The 21,454-nt window shown below is 42.3% G+C and overlaps 1 protein-coding gene across 2 annotated transcripts; it reads right to left on the reverse strand.

The window, feature by feature from the left end:
• LOC119170242 (transmembrane protein 184C) lies at window positions 1–21,196 on the reverse strand. 2 transcript variants are annotated; one of them, XM_037421352.2, is made up of 9 exons: window positions 20,599–21,196; window positions 17,434–17,470; window positions 17,137–17,342; window positions 15,426–15,500; window positions 15,238–15,331; window positions 14,940–15,052; window positions 13,999–14,098; window positions 8,717–8,985; window positions 1–1,132 (listed from the first exon to the last, which is right to left on the reverse strand). In XM_037421352.2, exons 1-8 carry the CDS (start codon window positions 20,850–20,852, stop codon window positions 8,752–8,754), a joined length of 1,113 nt encoding a protein of 370 aa, XP_037277249.2. In that variant the 5' UTR covers window positions 20,853–21,196; the 3' UTR covers window positions 1–1,132; window positions 8,717–8,751. The 2 variants fall into 2 exon arrangements, with proteins under 2 accessions (XP_037277249.2, XP_037277248.2); XM_037421351.2 differs by having other exon boundaries at window positions 8,811–8,985; window positions 20,599–21,195.
• Between the last annotated feature and the right edge of the window lie 258 nt (window positions 21,197–21,454).

Here is a 21,454-nt window from a genome sequence, read left to right on the forward strand (position 1 = left end):
TACAATTGTTGAATAAATTTATTTTTCGCATTGAGAAAATGATTACCTGACAAACATTCACCCAAGTGTCTGAATAAGGCACTCCTTGTAGTACAAATGTTTAGAACAGTAATGCCATACAGCGTCACGGTCATTTTGGAATGACTAGAGATGCCAGCAGTAAAATAACAGATTACATTACAAAGTGAAGCTTTTATAATTGCAAAAAATGTGCTAACAGTGCAGATCGTATTGGCTTGGATAATTTTTCGAACTAAAAGTCTGCTAAAATATATAACAGTAAAACATAACACCTATCACTTAGCGAAACAAAACCAAGCCCGTTGTATACGTTCAGCACTATATAAGTTCATTTGAAATACAGCTAAAGCCAGCCGATTCTAATCATGCAGGGTGCATTGTCACATGAACTTACAATGGTAAAAATAACAGCATGCACATGGTGTACCAGTATTCATGTCACTAGTAGTTCACAAAAAAAAAGCTTTGGTGTGATGCACGATAAAATGTATATTATCACTTCCACTTGCACACATACAATCACTTTAGAATTGTTTAGAGAAACCTGCAAATAGTATGTACAATAGGTGTGCAATAATAGGTGAACAGAAACGAAGAAATAGTCAAAATTAAGCTGCACAACTCGTACTTACAAAAAAATTCTATAGAATGACAATCGCAAATAAAAAAAGAAATTAAAGCTACGGTCATGCTAAGGGCCAAATCTGCACGGCAAAAGATGGCAGCTAAGTAATGCAGTTTGCTCAAATGGTGGGTAGGCTTGCCAGAAAAAAAAAAAGGGGGAAAGGAGGGGCAACTCCGACAGTGCGACCAATATCACAATCCCCTCAGACATTGTAAGCATGATCATCAGGGTAATGGCAGGAAGCTGACAAATCCGTCCTTACACAATAACTAAACTTAGATTTTAGCAAAAGGGGCACCTAGGTCAGGTGCGCATTTGTAGAGCTGCCTGCAATGCTCAGATACCCACTTCGAGATGGCCTGTCATTCAGGAAGTCGCCAGGCTCATTCACTGGAATGCAGGCGTCGTCTGAAAAGCTTCCCAAGAGAAGCTTCCGCTCGCTGAAGTAGTCTGGCCTGCGTTGAACTGTATTCTTTACAGTGTTGCCTGGAAGACACCACAAACAGTGCAGTGAAACCAACCAGTTGCGTGAACCTACATTTCGCTTTTACAGATGTGTATGAAATATTTCGAAAAAAGATGTACCAAATAACATGTTAAAAAAATTGGCCACAAAAAAACTGCAATTTGATCTCTACAAAATAATGTGCCCAACTAAGCGAGACGCCTTGTTTGAGAAGGTCAGTGAGGGGTTACATGAAAGCCACAAAGTTACTTATGAATCAGCAAAAGTAGAAGCACAGACCCACAAAACTGCGAACATCGTGGACAGAGCATGGAACAATATCATGCCTGGAGGTCATATGTAATTCTTAGAGCCAGTTCATAAACTAAAAAGCCAGCACATATTTCATTTTTTTTAATAAAGAAACAGAATCAAGCACCGTAGAAAACTTAACAAAAGCTGCTCTGTGCAATACAAGCTGGCTGCATACCTTCACGGGTGAATTTAGTTATTGTACCTCCCAGAACGACCTTTGAAGGCCATCTTTCTAGGTGTTTTCTTCCTTCCCTTATATTGTACGTGCCTTGAGTTTTGGACATCACAAAAGAAACAAGCATACGATATGAAGATGCGCAGTCACTGAAGCTCAGCAGTCTCACTCGTTGAAAAATTAACTTTGGCTCATTTTACCCCTTGGTACCATGTGAGAGATAGCTTTGACAATAGTGGCCATTTAGTGTAAATATGGATAGTAGTGTTTAGTCACATGCAAGAACTTGTGGTTTAATAGCTTCATTTGCACAATACTGCTGATCAAAGCACTATCAGGAGCTGGTGATCAGACATTTACACTTTTGCTACATCAAAGAAATAAACAACAAATGCACAAAAGTTGACAGAACGGGCTCCACATACATGCTACAAAACACACTCGCAGCATTTTTCAACCAAAAGAAATGTCAAAACAAGATCCTTTCATTATTGCGGTTATCCCACACCTGTTCACTTTGTTCTGTAACAAGTCTGAAACTCGAAGCCTGGCAAAGTGTTGCCATTTTGACACTGCTTGTACACCAAACTATACTGCACTTAAATTGTAATCTAGCCTAGTCAATCATAAGTCAATGAAATCATTACATATCAAGATCGTTGCAAAAGTACCATCATTTTTTTTTCTTTTGTCAACAAAGAAACTTCTTTTTGGTGAAATATCAGTAATAAAATTTGACAATATTTTCATTACTATCTTAAGAAAAAATATAAACACTATAAAGCTAAGATAATGCTCCTATAGACTCTTGGCCGATCCCTCTGAGTGGGTAAGTGCCAATATTTCAAGGAGCATCATCATCATCATCTATAGACATAAGGTACCTGGTATGATGCTAACAAAGTGGTTTATGGAAGTCGACGAGGAGGCAGAAATGTTAGCAACGGCTACACTTCTATCAAATTTGCTAAAAACAAAACCGAAGCTTGAAGCCTGGCAGAATGGTGCCGCTTTTACACAGCATGGACTTGGAATTGTGCTGCAGTTTAATGGAATTTTAAAGACATTTCACTTGTAGACTTTGAAAGTGATCTTAATTATGGGAGACCATCGCCTCACATAGGTCTTTCCACAAGAACTCTTTGCATCACTTGTAATGAAGAGCCACAAACTGTTGCTGGTTAACTGCAGCTATTTACCAGAAGGTGTGCTGCCTTGCTTAGCGTTTTCCCGACCATGAAAATTGCAGAAATTGTACCAAATTCACGGAAACTTTTTTTTCCACTTAAGTTGCGGAGCTTCTTTCAAAAATAAAACAGCACCATTATTTCAAATGAATGGGGATCCGTTATTTCACTAATTTATGTAAAAAAGATAGCCCAAGGTGGCTTCACCACGTAGCAATAAAATGAAAGCCGAGTCACGAATGGCACACAATGTAGCCACCAACATCAAGAAATACTATTATAATGGGCACAATGGTTATTGGTTCTATGTGGGACCAGTTTTTGCTGACAATGAGTATGATCAGCGTCATTAGTTCAATAAAAAAATATCATGACAATTATACTTGTCTATGAGCAGAAAAAAGTTAGTGATAGGTCAGTTGGTGAGAGATAAGACAAGATGAAGCCCTGTTCCTTTTTTGCATCCTTGATTCGGCTCCAACCAACTTGAGGAGAACAAAAGGCTATGTTCACTGAATTAGATTTATTTTTTGCCTTCATGCAATGTTTCATTTAGGTACATTTTTTTTTATGTTAGTTGCGAAGCTGAAGCTACTTACAAGCTGACACCAAACGGTCATGGCCAATACGCAAAGTGGCCACGACCAACAAACTTACGCTAAAAAAAGAAAGAAAGTACCACTGCCTATACTGTGATGGTAAGGTAATGTCGAGTAAGACATGAACATAGAGAAACTGATGAAAGGAAAATCAATTGACAAAGTGATCTGAGAGAACCCAAGAGCTATGACATTGTACAAAAATGAGGTACAACTGGCAGAAGAAGGAGAGGAAGTTAATGCATGCTTAGAAACAGAGAAACCAACCACTTCATTAATATTTCAAGTGTCATCTCATGTATTAATATAATTAAATCTGAATTTCTTTATGTTCACACAATTATTAATTGCTATTACACACTATCCTATTTGATTTAGTATCAGCCTCCTTCATATTTTCGCTTAAATATCGTTGCATCGTGGCTATGCATAGTGGCTACCTATAGAAGCACCTTTTGGTACATATTATGCCACCTTATAATGTTGTCTGGTGTCGTTAACTCATGGGAGAACTGCCAGGGTGGTCTAGTGGCTGTGGTGCTTGACTGCTGACCCACAAGCCGTGGGATTAAATTTTGGCTGTGGCGGCCACATTTTCAATGTACCTATGTGAAAAAGCTTGAGGGCCATGCAATTAAGATCTAGGTGCACAGTAAAGAATCCCTGGTAGTTGAAACTTTTAGAGCCCTTGACTAAAAGGTAACTTATAATTATGTAGTGATTTTTGAATGACAAAAATGCCCCCAATTAATTTTTATCACTTATGGGAGAGGTTACTACTACAGTGGACTGTAAAAGCTCAAAGCCAAAAATGTTGGCTTGAGACAGCAGGCTGGACTTCAAACAGAGAAATTGCTTCGGATAGTGAAAGCAGTCCTGGAGACTACCATATTTACTCGATTCTACCGCGCCCTCGGTAACCTGCACCCGATTTCCACAACGAAAAAAAAAAAGGTAAGACATCGATTGCAACGCGCACCTGTTTTTCTCGCCAACCCGCATGATCACACCACGCGAAAAAACGACTCCTTTCGGGAGCGTCTTCCATTTAAATATGAGGTACGGGGGGAAGCTTGTGCCCATCTGACGTGTAACAGAGCATTGCCGTCACTGTAGTTTTACCGTGGACCGATGTCAGCACGCGAACTTGCTTCGCCCCCTTCTTCTCGAGGGTTGTGGTGCCAGGCATGTCGAAGTAAAGAGGCGTCTGATCGGCATTCCCGATTTGCCCAAGCAGGTAGCCGTTGTTGTGCCGCAAGTTTAGGACGAACCTGTGAAAACTGTGAAGCTTTTCATCGTACTCCTCCGCAAAACTTTTCGCATATGCCCGTTCACCTGCGGAGGGAAAAGCCTTTCCTCTTCATTAAGCTCGTTAGCCAGCACCTGCTCGCTTTAATCTGGCTTTGCATTAGACCTTTTTCTAAAGCTAATTGCATAGCCCACACTTGGAGCAGTTCTGTCGTCACGGGCCGCTGTGCCGCTCGCTGCTCAAGCACATACTCGCCGAGCAGCTCTTCAATTTGCGGAAACCGACCCTGCTGTGGTCCACTGAAGCCTTTGCGTGAAGCTTTGCTGTCAACAATCTTCTGCTTTTGTTTCTGCCAGTCCTGCACGCACGTTTCGGGAACTCCGAACGACCGCGATGTGGCCCGATTTCCGTCCGTTCCTGCACGTGCGATGACTTTTCTTTTAAAAGCGGCATCGTGGTGCACTCGAGTTTTGGAGTCGGCCCTTCCATGCCGTCGATGCTAATGCACTACAAGGTGACGAACTCCTCAGCACACGTACGAAGTGCCGCACATGGGACACACATAGGCAGAAATGGCCGACGCGCCATGCCGACGCACGTAGGGGGCGGCCATTTTGGAAATGCCAATGACAATAGAATGACCGTATTTTTTTTTTTTTCGTACTCGATTCTAACGCGCATGCGATTTATGAATTCGCTTAACCGGAAAAAAGGTGCGCGTTAGATTCGAGTAATTACGGTAGGCACGACTAATGACTTCTCATAATCCAGTTTCAATAGTGGTGTAAGTGTTTGTACCTTCCTCCCCCTCTTTTTTTTGATAGTGTCAGGGTCTCTGCCAGCAAGTTTGTTAATGAAATGAAATTATTTGCACTTGTGTGATGCCTGTAAATCAACCAGCTTTCAGATACTGAACCATGGAATTTGAAGAAAGCACACTTGGACATTTTTAGCCCAGTCAATGAAATCATTATGTTTCAGGATCATAGCAAGAACCTATAATATTTTCTTCTTTCCTTTTTATTGTCACAAAATTGATTCCTTGTGACAAATCAGCAATGTTGCGCACGGTCTTGATCGCCGTTTAAAAAGAAACAAAGTGAAAGAAACAATTCTTCTGAGGCACGAATTATACCAGGTATGCTGACAGCACAGCGGTTTATGAAAGTCAGTGGGGAGGCACTGATGTTAGCAAAGACTACAGATACTGTGTGTTAACCCTGCTCACAATGTCGATGGGGTGGCATACTAGTTGAATATATGCTGCCTGAAGTAGTCTTTCACTTCACAGCTTCAGTAACATATGCGAGCTAGCATTTACACACAGAAATGCAAAAAAACTTGTGAAGGTGTAAAGTGCAATTAGTACTATCATTAACTGTGATTGTCTAAATAACTAAGAGGTGTTCAGAATATTATCTCCAACTCGAATCTACGGTTGTCCCACTCACGATACAATGATTTCCATAGCTGTTGCTGGCAAGTACGTGCAAGACGAACATCCGCACCCTCGAAAGTCTGCAAGGACAAGCACTACGCGTGTGCTTAGGATTGCCGCGATGCACCTCAACCTACGGGGCAATTATGATCGCAAGAGAGCATCCACTTCAAACATACATCACCACTGACAATTTGAGAGCCCACATAAGACACCTCTGCCGAGTTCCTGGTCACCATGTTGCAGTGTTGCCACTTCAAAGACCACAAGCGATGTTTTCAAAGATTATTTCTGCCCATAGAGAATGCCTTCCTTTCGGCTTCACTCCAGCAACAAGACCACCGTCACCTACGTGGTGCCTACAACAACCAGAGGTGTGCCTCACTATTCCAGGAATAACGAACAAGAGCCGTCATTCAACAGTGGTCCTACGACAGGTGACATTGTCGCTACTCAACGAAAAATACGGCCAGAGGACCCACATTTACACCGATGGATCGGTCTCGGCTGACAGCTCCACAGGTGCTGTTGTCATCCCGGCGTACCAGGTCACTATAAAGCTCAAACTGTCGCATAGGACAACATCCACAGCAGCGGAGCTTGCCGCCTTACTTGCTGCTATACCTTATATCGCGGAAGCCCGACCTCAAAAATGGGCTGTGTTCTGCGACTCCAAGGCATCCCTTCAGAGCTTGCAATCAGATTTACGACAAAGGGAGCATCAACAACTAGTGAATGAAATCAGAGAAGTGATTCACGAAGTTTTATCGAAAGGACATGACGTAGTGTTCCAGTGGTTACCGGGACATTGTGGTATTGTCGGTAATGACCTTGCTGATAATGCTGCCCGATCCGCCCACGCGGACGCCCAGACAACCCCGATTCCATTGTCGAGAACCGACGCTGCAAGGGGCCTTCACTCGTTCACTAACACCATGTCTGAAACTTGGCTGAGTGACCCCAGTGTCAGGAACCGCCGCCTACACAAATTGGACCCATCGAGAAAGCTTCAAGTTCTATCGGACCTCTCCCGCCAGGATGCAACTTTACTGTGCCGCCTGTGGTTAGGAGTAGCTTTTACAAAGGCGTACTCCTTTCGCATAGGAATGACGGATAACTCCCAATGTGAATCGTGTGACACTGACGAGACAATAGAACATCTACTGTGTTCATGTGAACGTTTTTCGAGCGAACACAACTTGCTACGCGAAACGTTAGAGACCCTTGACAGTAGACCTTTCTCCGAAGAGAAGATCCTTGGTTCATGGCTGTACGCGTCGCAGGCCGGCAAAGCGACGCGAGCACTGCTAATTTTTTTAAAGACGACCGGACTACGCGCCCGCTTATAAGCGTGCAATGGACAAGGTCACATCTACACACACGTTGCCCTTCACTTCTCTCTCTCTTCTCCTTTAATCCCCTCACCCCTTCCCCCAGTGCAGGGTAGCAAACCGGACGTGCGTCTGGTTGACCTCCCTGCCTTTCATTTCTTCCCTTCCTCCTCCTCCTCCTCCAAAGCCCAGAAGAAAATTTTTGCGTGTAATTATAATATTCATTCTGCACCTAATTTACATATATTGAGAGCTTTCAGAAACCACTAATTGTAGTTAAATATCTATGCTCATAATTCCCGAAATAATAGTCCTGACCATGCATTGCGTCACAACCATATCACAAGCTTGCCTTTTCTTTTTTTACTTCAAATAATCACATTTCAGGAGACACTAAAAAATATCATAGAAACTACTTCGATCTGGCATCTTTAATTTGTTAATGAAGTTGGAAATCTAAATTAAACAGGACCTAAATTCCCAGTGAAGCTTTCTGAACTCGCGAACTTTTTCTCCCTACATGAGACCTGCACAAGCGAAGCTTACTTGATCCTTGAGCTACAGCAACCTTGTATCATGCACAATAAAATGTTGTATGTTCAAGAACTAAACTGTGATTTAGTTCTTAGTTGTATGTTCAAGAAATGAACTGTGATTTAGTGATAAGAGCTATAGCGTCATTTTTAAACTGTTCCATTACCATTTTTTTTAATGCTACATGACTAATTGGCACAAAGGACACAGTTAATTTTCAATAAATGAAAATCACTTTAGAAATGAAACTGCTACATAAATGGAGCAACTGCTTCAAATATGATTTGTTTCATACTTGAATTCTGCCCCCCCCCCCCCTTACTGTCTAAGTAAACTGAACACCTGTTACGAGAGTCTACCATAAATATTCACCTATAAACAAAATTTACAAGTAATCTCATCACAGTTTAAGCTCAGAGATGCTTTTGCATGTCTGTATTTAGCCATTCTTCAGTTACACATTTATGCTGGAGTTTCTACTATTGTACTGTAAACTTACGTTTACTGTGTAACACGTGAATGACAGACAAGGATATGGTGGTGTCATTGACAATTCTACTGCAGAGTTTCCGCAAGAGCAGCATGCGTTTAACTTGGATCAAGCCAACACAGCTGTGAAGTTATTTTTCATAATGAAGCTGGTATTTGCATTTGAGTTTCGTCAGAGCAGGGACCACAAAGGCAAGTCCACGAGGGAAGTGAGAAAGGGGAGGGACAGGAAAGCCTTAGCCTGAGGCCCATGGTGTGTCACATGCCCCAATCCTAGCTAGAGCAAAGCACACAGTGGCCTGCCTTACCGCCATGGCTAGCACGGCCTTTCATACATCCTGCGTCAGGTCAGATGTCCCGCGCGGCCATGAATGAGAGGCAGCAGGGAGTAGCCTGCCTTACCGACATGTCTTATATGGTCAGACACGTCCTGCGTCACGTCGGACACGTCCCACATGGCCATGAACGACAGGCAGCAAGGGATGGGCCGTGCGTGCGGGTCCACGTATGGGACGTGCGAGAAGGCAAAGTAGTGGGCAACCGCGGCCACAAACATCTCTATGCAGATCAGGAAGTCCTAAAGAGAGATGCGAAACAAAATGAGTTCGTTATTCTTTATGGCAGCTCTCACCAGCTCTGAAAGGTGCACCACATGCATCATCAGTAATTTTCACTATTTTACTCCTAGCGATTCACTAGATTCTACCGTACACATTTTGCCAAAAAGAGTGGTCCGAAAATTGCCTGCACATTGAAGCCACATAGAACATCACAGTATCATGGCCAAGATCATCGCCACTCTCATGACTATGTGGCGACAGTACATGTATCAATGAAGTGCAACAAACAGCAAAATAATTGGAAGCAGTAAACATGACAGACACAGCGACTGTATTGTTTTTCTATTTTATTCTGTTTAATTATTCACCAATAAGCCCAGTTCAGGGCTCTCCTGTAGGTTAATAGCAACAACGTGCCCCTATCAATAAAACACCTCACTTAATAAAGAAGCTGTTCTACAGGATAAGACGGCAGTAACGAAATTGATGCACTAGAAATAAGTGTGACACTGGATGACGGGCAAAACTGTTAATAATGCAAATAATGGGCCGAATTAAAATGATAGCATAGTCATCTGTTAGAGGAACAGATACTATCGAACATAGACAACAAACATAACATCACGCCATGGTGCATTCATATCAGTCAACACTGGGCTAAAAGAGACAACAAACATTACTTGTAAATCAACTTCCATAATGCAAAGTTCGCGTAGTATGTGTGTGTATCATGCAGCAGCATTTTAAAAAGAAGGAATGATGTCATGCGAAGCAAACCTAATGCATATTGTTCCCAGTACGCTGTAGTAGCCACTGCTCATTTTTGGTTAATGTGGTTCGATTACTGTATTTACTTGAATCCAGGCCAATCATTTTTTTTTTCTTTCAAATTTCTCTGCATCAAACACCAGGGTCGCCTTACAATCGATTGTGAAAAGTGCGCCATTTCTCATTGAGAAAAGTGGTGCACAACTAGTGCCACCTAGACGGTATTATAGCCATTAGAAGCCAAGCCAACACATCATTTAGACGCACGGAGGAAGGAAAAGGTAAGGAGAGGCCCTGACGTCACTCGTTGTGAAGCCGCGATGAAGCCGGAAGTCGGCCATATTGAGTAGGCAAATTCTCCTCTCTTGTTTACTTATGAATGCGAAGCAGAAGGCGCGACTCCCTCTCCGGCTCAGAAAGCACGTGGGCTGCGCAGCGCGTGTGTCGTGACGATCCGAAACTAATGGAACCGGGCTCATCACTCAGAGCCAGTGGGACACCTTCAGCGAAATCGCTTCGTCCGAGTAATAACAAAGAGTAACAGCTCGCTGACAACGAAGCAACTACGAAAGAACGCGCGCTAGATGCACTGACAACGCCGAGTGCTTTCACGTCATTAGTTGAGCAACTGTACAGACAACACGATCGGTCGTGCGCCTTCTACGGTTGCATTCCGCCACGCGACTGACGCAGCGTCCTGCCACTGTGTCCGTGTTCCGCGTGAAACTCACCTGCGTCAGCATTCTGCGACCGTGGTGACTTTGAGCACGGTGCTAGTGACAGTTGAACGTGGTTGCTGTTACGTTGAGATTACATGCAATGCTGGTGGAGAGTGTACCAAGCGGAACAGAAAAGGTGTTTTAATACGCACATGCAAGTTGTTACTGTACACACACAACACGAAACTACGTATGTGCACATGGTCCTCACGGCGTCTTGCTGGGCTCAACAGCGTCGTCCGTTGTCACAAGCAGGAGCACTGCTCAACCGTCACTGACCTGCAAGGCGTTCGTCGTCATTCAGCTTCGTCATGGTGCCCAACGCCATTTCGCTGGTCATGTGTCATGTGTCATGGTGCCCAACGACACATGGATATGCACTTGTTCTACGCACTGTTGAAACCCCGTGATGGACAAATAGATTTGTAAACGTTGCTAAGAGTAATGTAACAGCCAGACGAACATTGCGTAACCAATAACGCGGCGCAGAGCACAGATATTGTCCGCCACGGCTCAGCACGAGACCTGGGGAGGCACACATTCCGCCGCCAGCCGCGGCCGCTCACTGCTAGACCAGCTTCACTGCGCAACACGTAACCATAACAACGCCGCCATTGCGCCTACTGAATATGGCCGCCATGATGTCATTTCCGCCACATTTTTTACGCCCTGCGCCGGCTGGGCATGCCCTCTCCTTACCTTTTTCCTTCCTCCGTGTTTAGACGCGTGAAGCTGCCATTTTGATTTTTGTGATGAGTGTTGAGACGGGCCGTTTGTCATTTCGAGTCACACTTTGAGTGGTCTGTGCGTGGCATACCTCAATGGTGCTAAACAGGCTGTGTTGTTATGGTGCCGCTTATAAACGGAAAGTTGGCCAAGCCGGGAAGTCATTGTCCAATGTTCAAACCGAGCGGGACTTTGGAGTGTATGAAAGAAAATGTGCATTGCTAGGTGGGGGGGGCTGCAGCATGGGACGACAAACCGTGAACTTCGATTGCGGGCTCTTTTAAAAAGTGCGGCATATCCTATGTGCTTGATGTCATTGAGAATTGTGCACTGTTTGAAGACAGCGAGAAAAAAGTCAGTGACAAAAAAAGCAGCGACGATGACTCAAAATGAGCGTGGCATGTTGATGATGCTAGAAGCAGTGCGAAAAAAATGACAAAGAAACATGCGCAACAGGACTAGCAGCTGTATAGGTTTCTCGAGTTATTCGCATCATGAACCAACTGCTCTGTTCAATCTTCACATTCAATAAATGTTTTCTAATGTTTTCTTCGCTGTTTCGTTCGGTCTACATTCAAGGTAAGTCTTTTTCCCAGGCTTCGAACTCTTGTGGTGTCAGCTTGGAATCGCAGTCGGCCTAGATCCGAGTAAATACGATAATTAGACATAATTATCTTTATGATGCTACAAGTGCTCACCTAATAACCAAAATGCCAATGAGGCATATGTTGGCTTGTACAAATAACATCCATCTGCACTATTTTATTTTGAACAACATACTAAATTGCATGCTCATTTTTTCCAGCTGATTAATAAAGTCTGCACAGTGTTAAAAATACCACGTCGCCATGTTACCACACGCAAAAGAAAGAAGCACCCTCAAAGAACCTTACTGCAAGTACCGTATTTACTCGCGTAATCCTCACACTCACATATTTCTCGCACCCCCACATTGCTCAACAAAACTACGATTTTTTTTCCTCGAGTAATTATTGCACCCTCGGAAATTGCCGCAATAAAGTCGTCTGCTCGTTCCAGCCGTTGATGATGATAGCACGCGCCATCTGTTGCCATCTCTTAAGCATCAATCGTACTATTATTGCACGTAGATTCAATCCAATCCAAACCAAGCCAAAGCGGCAAGTGCATGTTACGGCCTGTTTTGTATGTTGTGTTGTTATGGGGCGATACTGAAGCTACACGGCTGCTTTAAAGTTGAAAGTGATTGATCATGCACTAAACAACGGCAACAAGGCTGTCGGTAGGCTCTTTGGAGTCGACGAGCTTTGTGTTTGCTATTGATTACGGCAGCTGAAAGCCACCAAGACGTTGGGCCTGGGATTGATGGTACACTTTATTTCTTCAGATGGAATCTGGGGACAATTCTGTTAAATAGCCATCAGCCCAGTACTGACATCCTACGCTTACCTTTTGAGGGCTACGGTTGAGTGACGAATGCTACCGCAACGCCCACAAGCTTTGCGTAGGGTATTCTAATTCTCGACTATTTTCTTGCACATTTTGTATCTCAAATAAATCTTGCCTTGTGTTGAACCTCTGCTTTTATTCTTGAGGTAAATTTTAATTTGTACTTCTCAAAGGTTGCTGTTAGTAGCTGGTGTGAGAGTCCCGATTTGCGGCCACTTTTCTTTTTCGCTCTGTACGTTTTCGTGGAAAGTTTTCTCCGCGCAATTCTCGCACCCCCCAAATTTGCATCGGTTTTCCGCCGAAAAAAGTGCGAGGAATATGCGAGTAAATACGGTAACAGCCTCGCATGTTGTCCATTCTCAGAGATAGCATTCCGTACTTTGCAAGTGTACAGAATGAGGGCCAACAACATGCGTTGCAAATATGCAGAGATTCCTTCTACACGACTGTACTCCACTATTATTATCTATGTCTCATGGCCAACTTTTTATTCATAATGTGTCCAAAGCACTGTTATGACTACGACCGACTCTTCACTACCAAAGCCTTGCGTTGTTTCGGCCAGAAAGTGGAAGATAAGGTGATCCACAATTTTTCTTTCTGCATTTTTTCTTGATACTGGCCACCTCACAATGCACCTGTTTGACAGTGCTGTTGTTTTATGTGTGCTGCCATTTAGTTATGAGCCATTTTTCAGATTTTATGGTCTTATTTATTAACTAGAGAAATCCGAGCGAAATCACTATGTTGTTAAAAACAATGCAATTAGATGCCATTCCAACATGCCAACATATGCTTCATTGACATTTTGATAATTACGTTGGCACTTATTGAGTTACAAATGTAATTATAACTCTCTGATTTACCTTATTAATGAAAAATATTACTAGTGGCTACTCTAGTCTACTGACACAATATGCACTATCAGCGTCAAATGAAACCCGAACAGCTGCAAGTTTGCATGATGGTTCAGTGCACGCCATACCATTAATGAGTACTTGCCGCTGTTCGGGTTTCATTTGACACCGATACTACTAGTGACACCAGCCTTCCTTTTTTTAAATCTTGCTGCATGGTAGTAGGAACACTGTTATCCTCCCGACCGCAAAGCAACAGGAGACATGCTGTATTTTTTTTTCATTTTAACACAGTTAAGAACACATATGATTTGGGGCTACATTAGTTTTAGCTTTGAAATTTCAGAAACTGACTTAGCGTTACAGCTGGAGCCACATGTATGAATGAGCCCAAAGGGCTGGCTTGCAAGGGCTTCCATTTTTATTTTTGTCATGACATAGATGGTAACTAAATTTGAATTTTTACCACAGCAAAGGGCAAGAAATACTGCTCTACGTATCTACCTACCTAGGTAAAAGGAACAGTACTTACTTGAAGACCTCTGTTCACGTCGCCTGCAGTTCCTTTCTCGCTGAAGAAAGAGGGGGACACCAAGCCCGTGTATATCAACAGTGAGATGATCACCGATTGGCTGAAAAATTAAAGCACTGTTTTTATTCATAGTCATACACTATTTAAAAAATGCTTTAGAGCTGAGCGCCTGTTTGTGAAAAAAAGAGAGATAAATTGGAGATGCAAGAAAGACTTTGGCAAGGCTAATCTAACTGGCGAGTTGCTATTTCTGCACTGAAGCATGTAGTGAAGCAAAAAAAACACAAGAAAATGAAAACACAATGGCAACCTGGTCAGTTTAGTGCAAGCTCGCACTGTATTTTGAGCATTTTATGCTATTTAACTTTCAATTCACACACTCGAAAGCCATGCAATTAAGGCGTTACCAAGAGAGACTGGATCGTTTTTATTTATTGCACAGTAAGGAATTAAACATACAGAAACATACTCATATATTTTACTGCCTACCAAACAATATAAAAGCTTCCTCCATGCCTGAAAAGTCAAGGGCTTTTCATTCAAGCATACCTAATAATTATTTTTATACCTGGGCTTTGGAAGTACTAGAACATGTTACCCATACACATCGTTGAATTCCAAATGATCTCAACATTTCTTTCTACACTTGCACATAAGCCACAATCACTTTACACTGACTTTGTCGGCAGAACGATCATTATGGATATTTAGAACTTGGACAAGACATCAAAGAAAAATATAGGGGATGCTATTTTTTGTAGTAATTGTGCAATATCTGAAGAAAATAAAGAGGACGAAATGAAACCTTGCAGCTGCGTGTACAGACTCATCTTGCTCCCTGTTGTACACGACAGGTATCATTAACCATTCCAAGTATTGCTACAGAATTAATGAGCTTTATTACACAAAAATATATTTTAGTATGACAAAATGTTACTTACAAGAAAGAAAAAAACACTACAGCTTTGATGCACAGGAATTTCGGTATTGGGGACATCGGTGTCAGTTCAGTGCGGTAGGCCTTGTAAAACAAGACTAGGCTGTACATAGCGACCTGGGAAAAATACAGTGCATACATGTTGAAATATGATACCAGCACAATACAGTGCACATTACCAAGAAAGAACAGCAGACAAGAGAAAACAGGATGCGGATGATGCACACAGCAAGTTATTCAAAGGAATCGCTAACATATCACAGGACGAATGCAATGTTTAAAGATATATGTGTTCAACTTACAAACTGCGATATGTTGTTTATAACCACTATATATGGGTACGAATATCCAAGATCAAACTTTCCTTCTCCATACTTTCCAAACATTTCAGTAATTCTGGAAAAAAAAAAGTTGAGAAAGAAAGAAGTTAGAGGAGAGTGCAGTGCATCTAAAAGATCAGTCAAAATATTTTTGAAGACTGCGAACTTACAGGGCCAGCGCTGTTGTGATTGGTCGTATTACGGTGTATTGAAGAATACCATGTCGACAGGAACTTATAAAGCGCCTAAAATGAAATAACACAAGCATTGGTCGAACAGACATGTATGAAGTAATGTTTGTTGTTCTGTAAGCATCACAATTGATAATTAAGTATCCAAACTAGTTAGACTGCCTCCTATTTGCACGTACTAGCAACATCAGACAAGGGTGCACCAAGAGCATAGGGTTCAGTTTTTACAGCAGCTTTAAAACAAAATCTTGACCAGAGACATTCTTTGATGAACTGATCAAAATCACATAATCTTGGTGGCACAGGAACTAATGAACAATAGCAGTTTAAACCGCCAATACTTGCTGCAGCATCTCAGCCTGTAGCTTGCAGCCTCTGGTTAGATGTGCAGCCACTGTGGCTGCACTCCATTAAATAGAGAATCTATAAACAGTGGTCTGTTTAGATTTTGATGAGCAGTATATATATATATATATTAGTTATAAACTTCGAGAATAGTGCAGTATAGGAAACAAAACAATAAAATATTTATTTAATCCTAACAGTTTCGGCTGGTGGACCAGCCTTCTTCGGAGGATGTAAGTGAAATGATACAAGTTCCCATAGCAGAGGGTCACCCTCACAGTTTAAAGACCCTCCAAAAAAAAAAAGAGACAAACGGGCGGACGAGGTAGCAACAGACAACAAGAAGCACAAGAAGGAGAGGAACTAGAAAGGAGCGACGGAGAGCCGCCGGAAACGAGCGGGTAATCCGTCGCTCCTTTCTAGTTCCTCTCCTTCTTCTGCTTCTTGTTGTCTGTTGCTACCTCGTCCGCCCGTTTGTCTCTTTTTTTTTGGAGGGTCTTTAAACTGTGAGGGTGACCCTCTGCTATGGGAACTTGTATCATTTCACTTACATCCTCCGAAGAAGGCTGGTCCACCAGCCGAAACTGTTAGGATTAAATAAATATTTTATTGTTTTGTTTCCTATACTGCACTATTCTCGAAGTTTATAACTTTTTTTACGGTAGCCGGAAGAAACTCTGATCATCTATTTCATATATATATATATATATATATATATATATATATATATATATATATATATATATATATCTGGGGTCAGTTTGAATAGATAAATGTTTTCAGTGGTAGATATTCTGTACAGTCGAAATGCTTTGTGGTGATGACAATAATTTTATGCATAGAAAGCTGTTGTTGAGCAACAAACCAGTGAACCATAGACAAAATCTTTTGTTTCCAACACTTGATATCACACTTAGAGGGACAATGATGTCATACTGGCTCGGACATTGATATGTTAGCAGTGAGCAGCTTTTTTTAAAACAAAGAAGTTTGTACCGATGGCAAAGTGCTCCATATTATCAGTGCTAGTGTGCCAAAGTTTATTTGAGAGACTTTGTTCGTCACACCTGAAATTACCGCACAAAGTTATAGTATATACGTAGTATGGTGCTTTTGGTGCATAGCTAAGAACCTAGAGTGTTATAAGCTAAATATGCAGCTCTTCCCTATCACATGTCATAAGGCCCACTGTGCAGTTTCAAGATGTTGAGACCCTATAACTTAACCTTATTCCACTTTCAAATCTGCTTAAAGACACTAATAATAAGATAGTTCCGAGTAGAAATTCCTCTGCTTTTTACAGATGGTAGAAGAATACATGCAATACACTAGAAGGAAGGCTTACAATCCCCCTGGGCAGGGCCGTAGAAAGCAGAGTGGAAAAATGTGCTTCACAGATGGCCTGTGCTCATCCATAGATATTTCCATCTCCAGCTCTCGGTGCAAAAAGTTCAACAGGAACACCATGAAGTTGTATATAACATACGCCTCATAGCACTCTCTAATTGTGTCAAGGTATATCCCAGTCTTTGGCCATGTGAGGGCAAGCCACTGCAGCAGGAGAAAAAGCAAAGCGGAACTGAATGATAAGTAACCGAGCAGCTAGTCACTTACATTTAAGTACAATAGGAATAGTACTTACGCAGTTGAGTGAATAAATTGGTACCATCCATAGGATCCTGCAAGAAAAAAAAAAACACGCCATAAAAATAGTTCACGTAACTGCTGGCAGTTCCTTTTTTTTCTATCATAATAAAACATAAAGGAGCCCCGCCGCGGTGGCCTAGTGGCTAAGGTACACGGCTGCTGACCCGCCGGTCGCGGGATCGAATCCGGGCTGCGGCGGCTGCATTTTCGATGGAGGCAAAAATGCTGCAGGCCCGTGTGCTCAGATTTGGGTGCATGTTAAAGAACCCCAAGTGGTCGAAATTTCCGGAGTCCTCCACTACGGCGTCTCTCATAATCATATGGTGGTTTTGGGACGTTAAACCCCACGAATCAATCAATAAAACATAAAGAAAGCAAGGTTAAGCAAGATGTCTCTGCATTTTTGCTACGTTGGCAAAATCTGGATGCTTCTTTGCGATGCACCAATTCTCGCAGGTTTTTCAGGCACACAGCATAAAATTTGCCAGACTAACAGATGCTGAAAGTATATTTAGGCTGATAATGCATTTTGTAAAAGATATTCATTTTTTTTCTTCATGATAATGATTGCAAATTTAAAGTTGATTATATGCAGCAGCTAAATATATGCACGATAAAAAGACCAAGGAAGACTCATCACTTCTATTTGTAGAAAGCCTAATTTATAGGGCAGTTCAAATGCTAGTAATAACGACAACTGCCTTCTTAACCATGGGAAATCACTTCCTTCACCGGTTGCATAAAAAAGTCACAGGTTCGGCACAAGGCCAAAGCAATGAATGCGATAGCAACACATCGGGCTGTTATACAAAGTAAGGCTAAGAGATTTAGGAACCATACAAAATATAGTGAACACTGTTGATTGTGTTTGAATTGACAGTAATGTAGTAACCACAATATTTCAGCAGGTGTTGTTTTGAATAGTTGATTGCGTGAAGTCTGGCACGAGACAAAGTCCAAGTTTGGCAACGAGGAACGCGACAAGCTACTGGTTTTCCGTCGAAGTAAATTCACAGTGCAACTATTTCCTCTTTCACCAGTGAAATCCTTTATGCCGATGAGAATGACGTGGTCTGCGGCTAGTACCTACCACCTTCGACAGAGCAACGCGATCTGACGCCACAATCAAGAAACTTGAGCACAGTGCCAAGCGAAAGTGCCGCGTTGACCTTGAAGCAGCGCCACTTTTTTTTTAACCAATGTTGCCAGCACATGGAGCGTTTTTTGGAGTTGCGAATTGAGTAGGCACATAGCACGAAAGTTGTGCAGTAAGAAGTTTATGACGTCAGTCTGCAAGGTTTATGGCGAGGTGTACAGTGTTGCGACAACGAAACCGCTCCATGTATTAACGGTGCAAGCAACACCACAACTCATCTGGGGCAGCGAGCAAGTTGAGTTTGTCCGCCTAAAGTGATAGTGGCAGAGCGCATTTCGATGGCAACCGAATTCACAGGCATGACAAGACTAGGAACTTCCCGAATAGTCCTGGACTTGATGCCAGCAATTTATCCTGTTGCTTCAGAGTGAAAGTGGAGCCAGAGACATTTTGGAATGCTCCTTTAATCAAGCTGTATGTGCTTCAGTGAACCCACCCCTCTATTGATCAAGCTATCGGACAGGTCAATGATTAGGGAAATCATGAATAGCTTGTTCAAACGAAGTACATGCTTTGTTACAGATGCTTCTTTTTAAGTCCATTGACAGTAAGCCAGTGGTAAATGGTGTATATTCATAGCTCGCCGTTAGTGAGATGGACAGTATCAGCGGTGTGGCCTACTTGGTTGGTGCAGCGCACTGAGGAGCTATGGGTCACTGGTTTGAATCTCCGGTGGGCGCCTTGGAGTTTTTTCTTCCGATTTATTTTTCTATCTTCCTTTTATATATATATATATATATATATATATATATATATATATATATACATATTTGACGCATGATGGCGACGGCAAAAATCATAGGAGAATGTCCATACAATAGCTATTTCAACAATACTGACTGCTTCACAGAGCCATTGTGTGTGCTAATGCCATCGCTGTTATTACCCTTGCTGCCCGGTGCACTGTACCACATATCCTTTACAAATAAGCAGTTTGTTTTCACTACACTTTACAGAAGCATGGCAAAACAAGAATGTTGCATTAAAATGTTGACAGCCACTTGAAAAAAAGGAAAGCCAGGCTGGATTTTTTAAAAACTTAAATACATGTATCCGTATCTTATGTCCTCTTAGTTGCAGTATTTTAAGAAAAGTTAGCTCCCTGGATTGGTTCGACGTACGTATTGGGTTCCGTTTTTTTCATTTCAGCATATTGAAAGAGCAAACAATGGTACATGTACCTACCTGTTAATTGCTATAACATGAATGCTCATCACTCCCTTTGTTTGATTGTACCCCACAAGAATGGCTCATACCTGCTCTAGCAGATTGGCCAAAAGTAGGATGAAATTACTACAGATTGTGTTTTCCAAAGCCCTTCGCTTTATACTGAGCATAACCTTATCCTCCTCCTCTATTGCAGGCGAACGTCAGCACATTAGTTCTGTTCAGCAAACCAGCAGTCTTCATAATGCTTGCAAGTCCCCTGGCTGAAACAGTGGTTCCTGCAACCTTCTTTGTTCGAACAACATATGCTCTTTACATTTTCTCAATTCCACATGCTCTTGGAATCGTATAATAATTGGTACAGTTGTCCCACAAGGCGCTCAACACCACGCTTGTTCCTTTCCTGTGCATCTGCTGTGCTTGCTCACAAGCAGGTGTTCAATATCCTGTGAAATGATGCAAATGACACAACTGGCTTGAGCAGTGGGGTATCTGTACAAATATCGCAAGAACAATCGAAAAAGACAATTGTATAGTTATATGAATTTACCAAAATTGTTTTGCTATTAATTTAATCTCTGGCAAATAAAATATTTTAAAAGTTTATTATTTTCTGTACGTTGTAGCATGCAGCGCTAATTAACGTTTCGCTTAAGGGCAGGCATCTCAATTCTTGTATATATTCAAAGAGCCTAGCGAACGCGAACCGTTCACTTGATTTCGCCACACCTTGCGCGAGATTTGTTGCTAAGGCAGAATGCAATGAGGAAAGTAAAAAAAGCGATGAATATGTCGCAGCCCACGTTACACCGGACAGAAAACGGGATATGCACCTACCTAATTATGTGCTTCTGAAGGTGTGGCTTCGTGTAGTTCAGTATGTGCTGGATTATTTCCCAGAAAGTTATGGGAAGAGTCAAGAGAACAAAAACGCCACTGCTGAACCAGGCCTGAACGTCTGCACTGGCACCTTTGTTCATGAGCTGGACGCTGATAAGTGGAACCACAACAAGGATCACAAGCCCGTAGGCCAGGGCTACGACGAACTGTATCCACAGTTTCCATCTTGAGAGACACCAGGAGAAGGGCATGGCGTTATCGGCGTCCTCTTCTCACGTCTTGCACGATATAAACAAACTCGTATCGCTAAATTGAAGTGAGTGGTCGAAATGACGCATAGCTGGCACCACCACCCAAATTCGACGACGGAGACGCCACCCGTTAGCTCGTTGATAGCAATCCACAGACGGCGTACGGCGCTCTTTTCGCACTACAGAGATACTTTGTCACGCGAACCATCACTAACAGTTACAGGCGGATTCCGCACGCAGCAGCGGCACTGCGAGACATGAAACTGAAGAACATAGAACATGCTACAATCACAGCGTACAGCCCATACAGCTGTAAGCTCGTCGCCATTACGTCACTACGTATGTGTGTTGCATGATAGAGAGATGAGGGTAGCGACAAGTGAAATAATTGCCCTTATCATGAATTCAATTTTGTCAAACACACAATTCGGAATTAAATATTACATCGAAAGCCACATGGGAATGTAATGTGTTGCATTATATAATTATCTGCTATAATTCTCAAGTGCCTACGTTGACTACATCATGTTTCGCTTCACGAAGGCGCTGTAGACCTCGAAACGAAACAAGCGAAGCGCGAACATCCCTCCTGTTGTTTCCTC

The sequence above is a fragment of the Rhipicephalus microplus genome, chromosome 2, assembly GCF_043290135.1.
Source record: "Rhipicephalus microplus isolate Deutch F79 chromosome 2, USDA_Rmic, whole genome shotgun sequence".
Lineage (NCBI taxonomy): Eukaryota > Metazoa > Arthropoda > Arachnida > Ixodida > Ixodidae > Rhipicephalus > Rhipicephalus microplus.

Excerpts from the sequence above, each read along its gene's own strand:
- LOC119170242 (XM_037421351.2), bottom strand. The coding sequence starts at position 20,852 with ATGCCCTTCTCCTGGTGTCTCTCAAGATGGAAACTGTGGATACAGTTC. Across the intron at positions 17,343-17,433 it reads CAATTTATTCACTCAACTGC|TGGCTTGCCCTCACATGGCC; the intron begins GTAAGTACTATT and ends CTCCTGCTGCAG. Across the intron at positions 1,133-8,810 it reads TGACCATATAAGACATGTCG|GCAACACTGTAAAGAATACA; the intron begins GTAAGGCAGGCT and ends GGTGTCTTCCAG.